Source organism: Sander vitreus, chromosome 1 (assembly GCF_031162955.1).
Source record: "Sander vitreus isolate 19-12246 chromosome 1, sanVit1, whole genome shotgun sequence".
In the NCBI taxonomy this organism is placed as follows: domain Eukaryota; kingdom Metazoa; phylum Chordata; class Actinopteri; order Perciformes; family Percidae; genus Sander; species Sander vitreus.
The window spans coordinates 22,745,391-22,759,490 of record NC_135855.1 but is presented as its reverse complement, the minus strand read 5'-3'; the positions used below and the strand labels follow the sequence as shown (position 1 = coordinate 22,759,490).

The window sequence follows — 14,100 nt, the reverse complement described above, 5'->3', positions numbered from 1 at the left end:
TACTTTAGTATACTCTACTCTACTTTAGTATACTCTACTCTACTTTAGTATACCCTGCTCTACTCTACTCTACTCTGCTCTACTCTACTTTAGTATACTCTACTCTACTTTAGTATTCTCTACTCTACTCTACCCTGCTCTACTCTACTTTACTATTCTTTACCCTGCTCTACTCTACTCTGCTCTACTCTACTTTAGTATACTCTACTCTACTTTAGTATACTCTACTTTGGTATACTCTACTCTACTTTAGTATACTCTATCCTGCTCTACTCTACCCTGCTCTACTCTACCCTGCTCTGCTCTACTTTAGTTTACTCTACTTTAGTATACTCTACCCTGCTCTACTCTACTTTAGTATACTCTACTCTACTTTAGTATACTCTACTTTAGTTTACTCTACTTTAGTATACTCTACTCTACTTTAGTATACTCTACTTTAGTTTACTCTAATTTACTTTAGTATACCCGGCTCTACTCTAGTATACTCTGCTCTACTTCACTATACTCTGCTCTACTCTACTATACTCTACTGTGCTCTACTCTACTTTACGCTACTCTACTCTACTGTGGTCAGCTTTACTTGACTGTATTTTACTTGACTCTACTCTACCCTGCTCTTCTCTAGTCTCCTCTACTAGATACAACTCAACTGTATTGTACTGAACTTGACTCTACTAAACTCAACTCTGCTCTACTTGACTGCATTCTTCTGTACTTTACTGTATTCTTCTTGACTCGACTCCAATGTACTTTACACTACCCTGCTCTTTACTATTCAAGTACATACAACTCAGCTCTACTGTACTCATTCCATTCGACTCTAATCAATTTGATTCTACTTGACTTAACTCTACTCTGCTGAATTGTAATCTACTCTGTAGTTATAGACACTGATGCCTGTTTCTGGTCTTCATCTTCTTCACTGCATTTTATGATTTAAAATATGTACAAACGACCACAAAAACCCCCAGAAATGACAGTATTGAATTTCATTTGGTTTCCTGTAAAAATGTGTGTGTAGTGCAGTCCTATTAGTCAAGTATAGTGGCATGAGAGGAATGTGTATCTGTAGCAGAGCTGTGAACTGCTGTAGTCTAAGAGTCTCTACTGAAGGGATATTTAATGCTTACTTTTACTCTGTTGTTTTATTTAACACCAGCCAACCATTCTCCTTCCTCTGACATGCAGCTGAGTGATTCAAAGGCTTTTTTTATTTAGTGGAACATTTCTTAAACAAATACAGCAACTCTCTTTTTTTCCCCATACCACTCATATAACTTTCCTAATCTATATTGTCTGTCATTATTCATTGATATTATCTGAAATTTATGACATGTGCACCATGGAATCTATGAAAACTATTATGCAGTCATGTGTTCTACTGCAGGTTCCAGAGGAGTGGATGAAAACAATGAAGATTATCCATCTAAGGAAGTCAGAAGTAACAATAATGTGCTCAATCTTGCGCTTCCAAGGAAACGGGTACCAAAGGTAACTCCACACTGAAATGTTCAAATCTGATGTACTAAATACAACAAGTTGACTGACTTCCGATATCTTTATTTAATGTGGGATTTATTTTATATACATGCAACTTTTCGTTGTTAAATTAGTTTTAAAGGGCCATATGAGATTTTCTCCAGCCTATTTTGGCTTGAAACTCCCCTTCTTTTGACTGTTGGATATTCAGTCTTATTTCTTTGTGCTGTACTTTTAGGATGAAAAGAAATCAGACGGTACAGATCCAATTTACAAAAGGAGGCGGAAGTTCTGCAGTTACCTGGAGGAGGTTTGTTATTAAACTACCTACTTGTAATTTCAAACTTATCTTCTAGACAAATAAGCCTGTTGAAATAGTAGGATCTTGTCTGTTGTCTGTCTCTCGTTAGGCCACCAATCTGTCGAGTAATGGCTCCGCAGTGCGAGATGACCGAGAGCCCAAGGAAAACAAAGTGCGCTCAATGGCTACTCAGTTGCTGGCCAAGTTTGAAAGCACACCCACCTCCACCATCCGGAAAACACAGGTGAAAAAATCAACACAACAATGTGTTCAATAAACGCATAGATTTTATTTTATTGTAGTAGGGCTGCAGTTTTCATTGTCGTCCTTTAAGGCTGTAAGTAAGTATATATGCATGTATCTATTTAACTACAGACCAATAGTTTGTACATCCTTCCTACCTGCATATAGTTAAAATGGCTCAAATGGATAAAAAAGATATGTTTTAAATTTCCCTTGTTGTGAGCTGGAGCTCTGACAGTGGTCTGTGTTTTTATTCTGACTAAACTATTCCTTTTGCTAATGCTACAGTCTTCTCTTGTCTTTTGTTTCCAGCATTTAATCTTTTCAGCCTTTTCTATTTCTGTGCCTTTTCATTAACGGTCTTCCTGTGAGAAGCCCGTCCCACTGCAAACTGTTGAGCTGGCTGAGAGTCTGCACATTAAACTCAGGCCTCCGGTCCCACCTAAACCTCCTTCAGAGATGCAGGTAGTCTGGAGCTGCCAGACAGCAGTGTTTGTACCCACAAGACAAACAATTAGCAAACATGAAGTATCAAAAAAGGATAATGTGGATTTAACAGATCATCTCATTTGAATGTAGCTGTTGGCTGTTGACTCACAGCTCTCAGATGTCACAGCCTGTTGTCAACTGCGTTACCATGTGATGATTACATAACTCTGGCAAAACATAAAGTAGACAGCATATTCATTGTAATGGATTACCTATGCAAGTTAGTTTTCATGCTGTGCCTCAAAAAACTTGCGCTATGCTTTGAAAATGTCTGGCAGCATTATAAAGTTCTTGTGATTTGTGGTTAATGGGCTGAAACATAAAACCACTTGTGTGGTTCTTTAAATGATCGCCTAGTGAGTGAAAGATAATAAATCAATTAAAGCTTCACAGTTTTGTTGCTTGATGAGAAGCTTAACCGCCGCTCACGTGTGCACTACTGTATATCATCCCTTTCAGTTTGAAGTCAGTATCAGAAAAGCAGCAGAACACTTAGTGCGCCTGCCTCCAAAGACTCTGCCCAAACCTCAGCTCCAGCCTGAGGTCCAGCATCCATTTTCTGTAGTGAAGCTCAGGCATGTTGATCAGACGCACACTGAGACAAAGCCCCAGCCTCATCCTGAGAGTGCAGACCCCCCTGCTTCTTCTCCCTCTTGCCACTCAGCAATCCATTTCATGTCAAGAGTCCTCCAGCGCCTCAGGGAGGTGGATGCACACGTCTCTGAGGTGATCACTATCTCCTTCATATCTTTAACTTCTGTTTTCTTTTCTGTCCTCTTTTTAAATCCTTGTGATCGTTGCATGTTCTGATCTCCCAAAAAGCCCCCCGAGTGAACGTTGATTATATATTATGCTCTGATTATACATTTAGGCTTGTGTAATGTGTAGTCAGATGGTGAAGTCAGCCCCTAAATTATCCGGCCTGACGAAAATGGCAAGAGCAGGCGTACAGACCTGGCCACGAGCGGCGACAGGCACACAGGCAAATTATTGGCCAGTCTGAGTGCATGTGGAACAGGTCGGCCAGGGCCGGTCTGCAAATAAGCTATTTTGATTATTCAGATTTGCCAAAAGCATGCCTGTGTTGGCTCAGATCAGCACTGCACAATTGTTGTCCTTATCAAGTCATTTAGTGTAGAATTGATGTGTGAGATATTGTAGCATCAAATGCAGTTTCACTTGTTTAGAGAATTTTCTTAAAATAATGAGAAATGAATTTCAACTAAATCACGATCACAAACACGGGTTATTTTCTTGACCACTGCTCCTCTTTGTTAGAACAGCTTGTCTGTGTTTGACATGGTCATGATTTATGGGACTTTTTATATATTAAATCTTTTCGTTTCATTTTCTTGACAGATGCACCTGCAATTTGAACATGAATGAGCTCTGTTAAATGTTTAATGTCTTCTTCAAGTGGTGATTGTCAGACCTCTTTTATAGCTGACAAAATGCTGCTAGCTGACATACTGTATACTGTATGATGTAGGCTAACAGCGTACCATACTTATTGCACAGAAATTTGGCCTTGACTAAATTAAGCCTTACAGACTCAATACTTCACTACGTAATTTATTAATGTAGATATTTATTTGGCTAAACTGACTTACTTGTCTTTGATGTCTGTGCCAGGTATGTAAGGCTGTCTCAGTTCTCTGCTCCAGTACAGTATGAGTAACCACATTAAGTCAGGTGTAAAATAGATGTAATAAGGCAGCCTTCATTCCACACAACAACGTTTTTGTTCTCCTCCCAACAATGCACGCTTAGCTGTCAAATCCTGCTTCTTATTGGGAAAGTAGAACAGAAAGGCCTTTCATCATTTAACCATGTAGTGCTTATTAAATGGTTATTAGTATACCTAATTTTGCCTACCCACAAAGAGCTCCACATTAGATGGAAGAATGTGTCTCACTGTACAGAGGAGGCAAGACTGATGGCTTTTCTTTTGTTCCTTTGCTCCGTGTCATCCTGCAGAAAAAAGCTCAGACACAACAGGCTAGAGAGTTTCACACAAAGAGTATAAAGGAAAAAGCTGTTCACCTTAGAGGGTTGTTCTCAGCAGACAGCTCTGCTGTCCTCAAGGTGACTATGTCAAGCTTGGTGTGTGACCTTACCCTGGCTTTGTGTTTTTCACTTCATGCCCTTCACTGTGTGTGTGTGTGTGTGTGTGTGTGTGTGTGTGTGTGTGTGTGTGTGTGTGTGTGTGTGTGTGTGTGTGTGTGTGTGTGTTTAGGATCACAAGTGTTGCATGATATATAATAATGTATCAAATGACAATATGAAAACAATTTGACAATATGACAGGGGTTACTCGTAGTAAAGAACCTGTAGAGAATGATCACCTAAATCTGCAGCTCGACTCTACTTTACACAGCTTTATAGTGAGTTTCAGCTAAGTTTTTAGCTGTCTGGTCTTTAACGTTACTGTTTTGGTTCACTCTTACTGCTCTCATAGCGTCCTAGCGTTTTAGCCTTAGTTGTATCTAGGTGTACCTAAAGAACTGGCAAAAAGACTTCATGTTCATGATGTTGTTTGTTTTAGTAGTGAGGGGTCAACATATCTTATTCACCCCAAAGGCAGCACACATAGGGCCTGTTCTAAAACAGCTTAAAAAACAAGCATCATAGCCCAAGATTTACATTGTTGTCATGTATTTTCTTCTTAATTATAATAGACAGCTTTATGCGAAAGGACTGCTGCTTTGCATGAAAGCTTTGCTTTTAACTGCTGTTTATGCCCCTTGTGCTTTTAATTACCAGCAGTCCTCGTAGAAGAGAAGTGTGTGTTCTTGTGGTGGCACTCTGTGGGTTTCTCTGCTCCACCCATCCCAAACAGCCTGCTCCAACTCAACAGCCAGATGTTATAGCAGGACTTACACTAGTTTAATACAAAGGAACACAACTCCTGTTACACAGTGTTTGGATCAAATTTGATTCCTGCAGAGCAATTGGGGAAACTGATTAGACATGACAAACTTTCTCACTGAACCAACCACTCAGTGTTTAACCATATAACATTGTGATTATCTCCTTTCTATACTTATATTACTTGCTTACCTTAACTTACGTTTTCCTCTTGGCTGAATGTAAAGGACTCTGAGGCTGTAGGCTTTAAGGTGAAGACAGTGGTCACCCTCTCTGAAGATGACCCCAGATACAGAGCCTCATACAGCTCGCCCTCAGATCAACTGTCACTCAAAATATCCCCAAGATAACATTGAGAATTAAAGCATTCATTAAAAACAGCTGTGTGTTCCTCATCTTGCACTCAAAATCTCACACTGTCACTCGTTCGGCATGTCATACCACCTGTGTTTCTCCCAAGCATGCCAACACCTCCAAGAGTAACTAACTCAACACAGTTTAAAATTTCTAGCAGAAACGTTTTGTGACCTGCAACAAACAAAATCTTAACTCAAATAAATAGACGAAAAATGAGGACTGACCTTGCGTTAAAAAGAGCGATAAGAATAGATTCAATATATATCCTATAAAATAATGTTTGGAGGAATCTTTTTGGTCAAACAGATGGTAAAACTTGTTTGCATATTATATGATTTTCTTAAAGCCAGCAATAGGTGTTAAATGTATGAATGTGTCAGTTATTTCAGTAATCTTATGGTTATGATGTACAGTATTTAATTACCTGAGTTTAAGTGGGAAATAGTAACTAAATAGAAAGATTACAGTCAGTGTTAAAGACTTTGTTTTATCGCGGTGTGTGACATTAGTGCTCATCTTCCCTGTTTTCCTTTTCCATCGTTGCTGCCTATCCTGTTTCCCAGGGCGGCTCACTACGAAGGGCATTCCCCCCGTCAGGTGACCAGTGTCACTCATGCGAGAGACGTGTTTATATGGTGGAGAGGGTCTGTGCCGAGGGGCTCTACTTCCACAAGGAGTGTTTCCGCTGTTCTACCTGCAGCTCTGCCCTGCGACAGGGAGCACATGCCTTTGACTCTGAACAGGGTACGTGTTATCCCATGTCAGCTCTTCATCAGTATTGAATCCACATTTTACTTACTTGTGCTACTTTGTACTGACGGTTGTTGTAATCTTGCAGGAAAATTGTACTGCAAACTTCATTTTGATCAACGCAACAGTGGGACAAATCTACGGAGGACTTTTTCTGTACGCTCAGTGAGTAATTTGCATTTCCAACAGTATCCATCTCATCCTAGCAATATTTATTGTACGATATCTAACTCTTCTGTCCTCTGTTAGAATCGTTCTGGAGCTGGAGTTCAGGAGCGATGTGCTGATGACGGACAGAGCTCAGAGTCCAGCAGCACAGCAGACCTGCAGAGTCAACCCTCAGCAGGTACCTTCAGCTCGTTCATGAGGAAACACCTGAGCTGGCCCCTGAGTATGACTCGCGCTGTGTGTAACGCCCCCTGGTATCTGTCCCATCATGTGTGTGGTACAGCACAGGCACTCGCCGGCCATCTCAGGGACAATGCCCAGGACTATGCGTTACTGTATGAGCTACTGAGCATGAGCTTACCCCTGCTGCTTGTTTTACAAGAGGTACTGCTGCAGATGTACACAGAGGCTGTGTCTGATGGGCCCAGCTGTCTACAGCCTCTGTTGCTGTGGCTGCAGGAGCATATTGGGCACAGGCTCATTTAGACGCTCAGCAGACCTCAGCTGTTAATATTTGACTTCAAATGCCATTAAATCTGTGGCTGAGGTGCACATTAGCAGGAGTGTTCTTTTCAAAATATCATTTGTAGCTGTGCACAAGCACCTTTGTAATGTTTAGTTGCCTTTTTATGATTATACTGCTCAGTGTCTTGGATGCACTGTACTTGTGCATCAGCCGAAGAAGAGACACTGTAGGTTGCTCATGCAACTTTTTGCAATTTTCTACAGGGGTTATTCAAAGCTGCACCAAATATGTTTGCAGTGGGTTTGATGTGGAAACTGTACATTATTTGTAGGGTTAGAATAAGTTAAACAAATAAGGCAGTTAAAATGAAAATAAAACAGGCCACATTAAAGAGTGCATTAAAGACTTGAGACTGCTGAAATCATCTTTGCTGTAGAACTCAACCTTTTACAAACTGTCTTGGAAAATGGATCCTGTGATTAAAATAGCTCAACTCAGGTTATGACTGACTAACTTGATGCACTTTATCTTTGGGAACTGCCTTGTCGGCGCACCAGTAAACTGTCACATTATAAACCCAGTTCTCGTGTTAATAACGCTGGCCACCAGACAGGTTTTCTTTTGACTGTGCATGTGCGCTCCCGCCATATGTGTTTTTCTTTGATTATATATATATGCACGTATGTGTGTTTTACACAAACATGTCAACAATTTGCTCACTATCTTTTATACTCACTTTACTTTCATGAAATGTTTTCATTGATTCTTGAATGGATAACACCAAAGAAACTCAGTATTTAGTTCTACTTTGCTGCCATCTACTGTTGACTCAAAAAAATGAGATGCCCCACCCCTTCGTTTTTTAACCTCCCTGTATAACATTACAGACAGTTACGTTTTCAATTGATTTGATGATGTTTTGATTTATGAAATATTTTTTGATTTACTGTTGACAATAGAAGCTGTTGATGTGCATGCTGTGCTGTGATGTGTTTGATTGTGCTTGTCTTTCTTGCTATCATTTTAAAGCATGTTGTTGGAAGACAAGTTGCTTCCCATTCAGATACACTATCTAATGATGCTTATGAAGCACTTTCAGAGTTTCACAGTTTTGTTTATAAACTTATAGACTTCAGGCATTATTTTAAGTGTTTACAGCATGATGTGCTGGATATGCAAGATGATGTTTGTGTTTTGTTGTCAGCTACATAATATTTCATGTTGAATTACTGAATGTGCTGCCTGTAATAGTAACTAGTATTTTTTAAATACCAAAGAACTTTTCTCATCACGCTGACTGGACTTGTGTAACATTTATCTGTATGACAAGACGACAATCATCAACATGTGTTATGGTGCCAGCATACAAATATTGACTTCATTCTGAATGTCAGTATTTTGCTTTGTTTTTATAAAGATTTTCTACTTTTGTGCTTTCAGCTGTTATTTGTGTCTGTATGTTCTCTTTGTTTTGGATAATGTTTCTCTTTTCCTCTCGTTCAGCTGAAGCCTTTTATGAAGTGAGTGAGCCAGCTGGATGGTTAGGAAATAACATTTTGAAGGTGATCACCTGCATGGTCACGTTGTGATGTGGCTGCAGATACTGACGATAAATAACTGACCCAAATTGTCTCATATGACTTAACAACATTGCTGAAGTGATTGAAGATGTTTGTTTGAAGTGATGCAGAGTTTTGACTAAACTAAACTCATGACTAATGAACGGCTTCAGTGTCTCTCATTGATCCTCCAGCTGTTTTGGGAATGAACTGGTACCGACTAAGCCTGGTTTAAGACCTCTGAACTGCTGCTTCCATTTCCTATTTGTATTAGTGTTTCAAATAGTATAGATAACTAAATTGCAATTCACTCTTTTATGACCCTGAACATTAAATAATATAACAATATAATAAAATAGAATATTATAATACAAATTTAGTACTTTTAAATGTTTTGCCAAATTAATTAAATTTAGATGCATTTTATTTTTTGTGACCAACCTTTAGTGCCTGGAAATGTTTGTTTTTTATGACATGTTTGGTTAATAACTCTTCCTCAGGTGAAGGTTTAAAAACGATAGTTACGTATTGTAACTCCAGATTCTATGAGTATAGGTGCAGCCCTGCGCTGACACTGTCGCATGAGGCGTGATACGTGACAACAGAGAGCTTAGTGTGTCCAGCCTTGGCGCTGACAGTTTGGCTCTCATAGTGGTTTTCTGTAAGGGGACCAGCGAGCTCTTTTTGCAAACTCAGTGTCTGTAGGTGCTGCCCAAACTCCATCCATTGTGTGGGCCGCAGCTCTCTCCTGGGAAGGAGCCATAATGACTAAATCGTCCAAATAAAAAGGGGCTTTGATCCCATTTCTCTGTAACGGCTGTAACACCATCTCCATGCATTTGGAGAATGTGGAAAATGCCTCTCTCAGATCCACGGAAGTGAGCCATACATGGTGGCGTACACATTCAAACGCGTGTCTGACCGTCAGCATGTGGGATGGGTGCCTCATAATGTTCATAATTGAATTGAGACAGGTCGAGAAGGGTTCCAGTCTGCCTGTCTTTCCCGGTGTGAGAAGTAACGGGAACAGAAACCGTCGTTCTCTTCTCCTGGAGGGACGCGGGGGGGGAAAAAAAGCATCCTTGCCCGCCGCTCTGCCAGCTCTGACGTCAGAGCAGCTATCTCCCCTGAGGTGACACGGCTATTTCCAACACACCGGTGAAAAGGAGGAGGAGGCTGGTAAACTGGGGCGTATAGCCTTTTGTGATAAGCTTGACAGCCATGCATTCCTGGGTGGCAAGCTTTCCCACACTGCGCCCATAGACAGTATATAAGAATGGACCAACAGATCCCGTTGCTCTGGACGGAGACCAGTGAAGGCCTTTAGAAGCACTTTTCCGCTGATGGCTGAGCGTTACTGCGCAGCCTCTAACTGAGAGAGACTACGTAAATGTGCTGTGAGCAACGTGTCTGAAAGTTGTAAGTCTTCTGGTAGCTGTGCCAAGAGAAATCTCAATTATTCCCAATCTTGCAGAGACGGAGAGCGTAGGTATATGTAAGGAGATAACATGGACACTAAAATAACTAATTAAAATGCTAGTTAACATTAGTAATTTAACTTAAACAGCTAATGTAAGTCGAAACTGCCTGCGCGCTTCTCCTGTACTATACGGTAATTCCTCTACTATGCGACAGTAAGTCCCGTGGTTATGACACAATCGTTAGCCTATTTTTACAAAAACGTCTGCTACAGAGCCATAATGTGAGGTACAAGGTAATGGACCCTTTTATACATTGTCGTGTTTCTTTAGAAATAAACAACGGACAAATAGAGTCTTTAAACGCTTCAGATGTAAAGTTATTCGCTGTCAAAGTGGCACCAAAATGAATGGCAGTCAATGGAATGATAACGGGAGGTGATGCCTTATTAGCATCAAAATGGCGCCATAGGAGGTTCGCGGTCTGAGGAGAAGCTTACCCCCTTGACTGCGCCCCGCTCTGAGCGCACACATCCATGTGTTGTCTGTTGTCATAGCAACAGAGAGTGCGCCACTATGCTGTGTATTCAGAGAATGCATGGCGGGGCAGTCATCGAGTCAGAGCTCTCCCCGTTACGCCAGACGGCCGAGGGAGTGACTGTGTAGCACGCACATACTGAGTGGGCGCTCGCTCCCGTTGTTTACACAGTGTGGGAGTGACCGGCCTCCGCCTACGGCACCACATGTGTGCAAGGCGTCAGAGCCGTTATCTGAACTCGAGATAGCATTATAGCTTTCACCATGCCGGTAAGAGCCGGGGGAAAGCTGGCGAGTTGAGGCGTATAGCCGTGTGTTGATTGCTGCCATAGCAACAGAGAGCGCTGAGCCTTCCCACGCTAGAGCGTGACCGAGAGAGTGGCACGCACACGACTTTATGTAGACTGTTACACAGCAGTGAGTATTGCGCCCCCCCAGCCGCTATGAAAAGTTCGATTCTCACAAGCCATTCTCTCAACACTCTCACCATACCGAGTAATCAGCTGGGACGTGGAGAAAAACTGAGTAGGCTATAAACACGCACTCTGAGTGGGTGTGTGTAAGCATATCAATTCTGACACAGTTGACAGCTGGCTCCAACCGCATACTGCATGTGGCGTGGCAGCGAGCCTGTCTCACAGACTGTATAATAGTAATATATAGTCTCTGGCCTGTGTGTGTGAGGCATTCTCATGACCCGTTCTCTCAACACTTTTACTATTCCGAGTAATCAGCTGGCTCCAACCGCATACTGCCTATGGGCGTGGCGGCGAGCCTGTCTGCGAGTGTGTGAGGAAACGTGGGGTCCAGCGGCTGCAAGACGCCCAGGGTGGGACAAGGCAGACTGACTGACAGAGGGAAAAACCTGCTTTTAAGGGAACTGTGTGCCCCTTAAAAAATGGTGTTATGTTTCCAACTCCAGCTGGAGTGAGACACGCGTTCCCGGTGCCCAAAAAAGGGGGCCGTTGGAAGCGGGATGGAGGCCAGGCTCTGCCGCCGTGACGGGGCCACCGTCCATTTCCCTGGTTAGGGGAATGCTACTCGGCATTCGCACAGGTCAAGAACAAGAACCTAGCAGTGGGCAGGGAGCCCGCCCACTGCAGAGGAGAGAAAGAGGAGAAAGCCGCCGGTGTGGTGCTCCTCTCCTGGGACGGAGACAGTCGCCGTAACGGGACTCGTAATCCTCCGCCGTTACGAGCTTCAGTCCTCCCAACGGGGAGGAGGGAGAGCCGGCAAGGGAACCATCTTCGGGGGATCGAGTCAGCGGACTCGTGCCCGCCAAAGGGGTCCTCTTCCTGGCCGCCTGGGTGCCGCCGCAGGCGGTAACCTTACCTTACTCGACTGTCCGCTCAGCTGCCATCGTCTGCTGCTTCAGTTCCTCCGGCAGTAAGCGACCACAGAACTGCCGGTGGCCGGCAGGGTGCCAGCAGGCCGGTGGCAGGATGTAGCCGGTCGGTGGTCGGTACACGGCGGACACCACTGTTCTTCGAAGTCTTCAAAATTGCTTGTCGCTGAAGAAAAAATGGGAGCAGATCTCTGGTCGCGCCACTGTAATATACAGTATCTGCGGACGTAACCTTTATATTTAATATGAGAGCAAAAATAGAATACTAGACCATTATCTGGATTCTTTAGATCTTTTATTCATCTCCTTCCAACATCAGGCATAACTTTGTGATTGGCCTTTCTAAGATGTTGTTCTGGGTCTTGAGTTTCACAGAGCGGACAAGTCCCTTTTGGTCAGGAAAAACTTCAATTATTCTGCCCAGAACCCAAGAACCTCTTGGGGAAGTTGGATCCACCACCAATACAATATCTCCACACTGAAAGTTCCTTTTTTTGATGTTCCACTTTTGACGCTCTTGGAGCAGCTGCAGGTATTCCAGTGTCCAGCATCTTCAAAAGAGGTTTGCCAAGTATTGAACCTGCCTCCAGCGGCGTCTGGTGTACTGGTCGTTCTTATCAAATACACTGGGTGGAAGAGCTGGCTTGGTTTTGAGTAGCAGGAGGTCATTTGGCGTGAGTGGATGCAAGTCTTGATGGTCAGTGGTGACTGTTGTTATAGGGCGACTGTTTAAAATTGCCTCTACTTCACACAAGATTGTCTGGAGCCCTTCGTCATCTAGGGTTTGCTGTTTAAGAACAGAACAGAGGACTTGTCTGGTGGATCTTATCAGCCTCTCCCATATGCCGACGTGATGGGATGCGCCTGGTGGGTTAAATTTCCACTTTATGCCTTTTTCTGTGTTTTCTGTATTTTGTCCTGATTTACTGCAGCGAAGGCCTTTTGCAGTTCCTTTTTTGCACCAACAAAGTTGGTTCCATTGTCTGACTGCAAGTGCTTTACTTGTCCCCTCCTACAAATGAAACGTCTCACCGCTTTTATACATGAGCTCGTGTCCAAGGAGCTGGCCACTTCAATATGAACAGCTCTGCTGGTCATGCAAGCACGCCATATCTCTTTGCCAGTGCTCTTCCTCGTTTAATTTGGAAAGGACCAAAATAGTCCACTCCGGTGTTGGTAAATGGGGGTGAGTCAGGCTGAAGTCTTTCCTGCGGTAGATCGGACATCTTTTGTTCTCCAACTCTAGCTCTGTGTTTTCTGCACACAACACTTTTGGTCAGAATCTTTCTGGCAGCTGAATTAGTGTTTATTATCCAATATTGTTTGCAGAGTTCAGATAGCATATGATTTCTTCCCCCGTGCCCTGTTGTCTTATGCACATGCCTTAAAATGAGTGTGGATATATGAGACTCTTATCAGGTCATCCTTTACATGCGGATCAAGTTTGTACAGGGCGCTTTTCTTCTTCACTTCGGGAGTCGTCAATTTCAGCTTTCTTTAGATCTTCAATACTTATTTGCTGTCACACCCAGTGTGGGATCAGGTAAATCTTTCATCCTGCTTCTTGTGACTACTTTGCCCTCACCCATTTTCCTTTTTTGCACCAGTGTTTTCAGAGTTTTCTTGAATTTCAGGTACCATGCAACTGCAAGCTGGAGCTTTGTCCAGTCAGAAAAAATGAGTCATCAGCTTTTTATTCCTTTGTACAGGTTGCATTCACTGTGTGCGTTCTTTTCACCTCAGGGTCATCCAGGGGCAGTGGACAGCCCTCTTCGAAGCCGGCATACTGGTCCCGCTGTTCTTGTTTCTCTTTCCACAGAATGTCCGGACCATGTAGCCACCGCTTGTTGTTAATGAATTTGTCTGCACTTTGACCTCTTGTTGCATCATCTGCGGGGTTGGACTTGGAATCAGTGTAGTTCCACTGAGATAACTTGGTTGCATGTCTTATTGCTGCAACTCGATTGGCCACGAATGTCTTGAATCTGGAATGTTCGTTTGATATGTACTTTAGTACAGACTGGCTGTCTGTCCAGAACATGGAATGGTCTAGGTCTAGCTGTAAGCGCGATCTCAGCAGCTTGTCCATTCTTACTGCTAGACCTGCAGCGGAGAGT

At 42.8% G+C, this 14,100-nt stretch overlaps 1 protein-coding gene across 5 annotated transcripts in view; it reads left to right on the top strand.

Moving 5' to 3' along the window:
* mical2a (microtubule associated monooxygenase, calponin and LIM domain containing 2a) overlaps window positions 1-8,563 on the top strand; it is a 35,314-nt gene extending 26,751 nt beyond the window's left edge. The window contains exons 14-22 of one of the 5 annotated variants that reach the window (XM_078248532.1): window positions 1,391-1,494; window positions 1,721-1,792; window positions 1,893-2,026; window positions 2,386-2,491; window positions 2,975-3,241; window positions 4,493-4,600; window positions 6,304-6,484; window positions 6,579-6,655; window positions 6,740-8,563. In XM_078248532.1, coding sequence (XP_078104658.1) covers window positions 1,391-1,494; window positions 1,721-1,792; window positions 1,893-2,026; window positions 2,386-2,491; window positions 2,975-3,241; window positions 4,493-4,600; window positions 6,304-6,484; window positions 6,579-6,655; window positions 6,740-7,144 — 1,454 coding nt within the window. In that variant the 3' untranslated portion in view covers window positions 7,145-8,563. Of the gene's footprint in view, window positions 1-1,390; window positions 1,495-1,720; window positions 1,793-1,892; window positions 2,028-2,338; window positions 2,945-2,974; window positions 3,242-4,492; window positions 4,601-6,303; window positions 6,485-6,578; window positions 6,656-6,739 lie in introns of those variants that run through there. The other 4 variants (XM_078248501.1, XM_078248508.1, XM_078248516.1 and 1 more) reach the window with 4 other exon arrangements.
* Window positions 8,564-14,100: the final 5,537 nt, after the last annotated feature.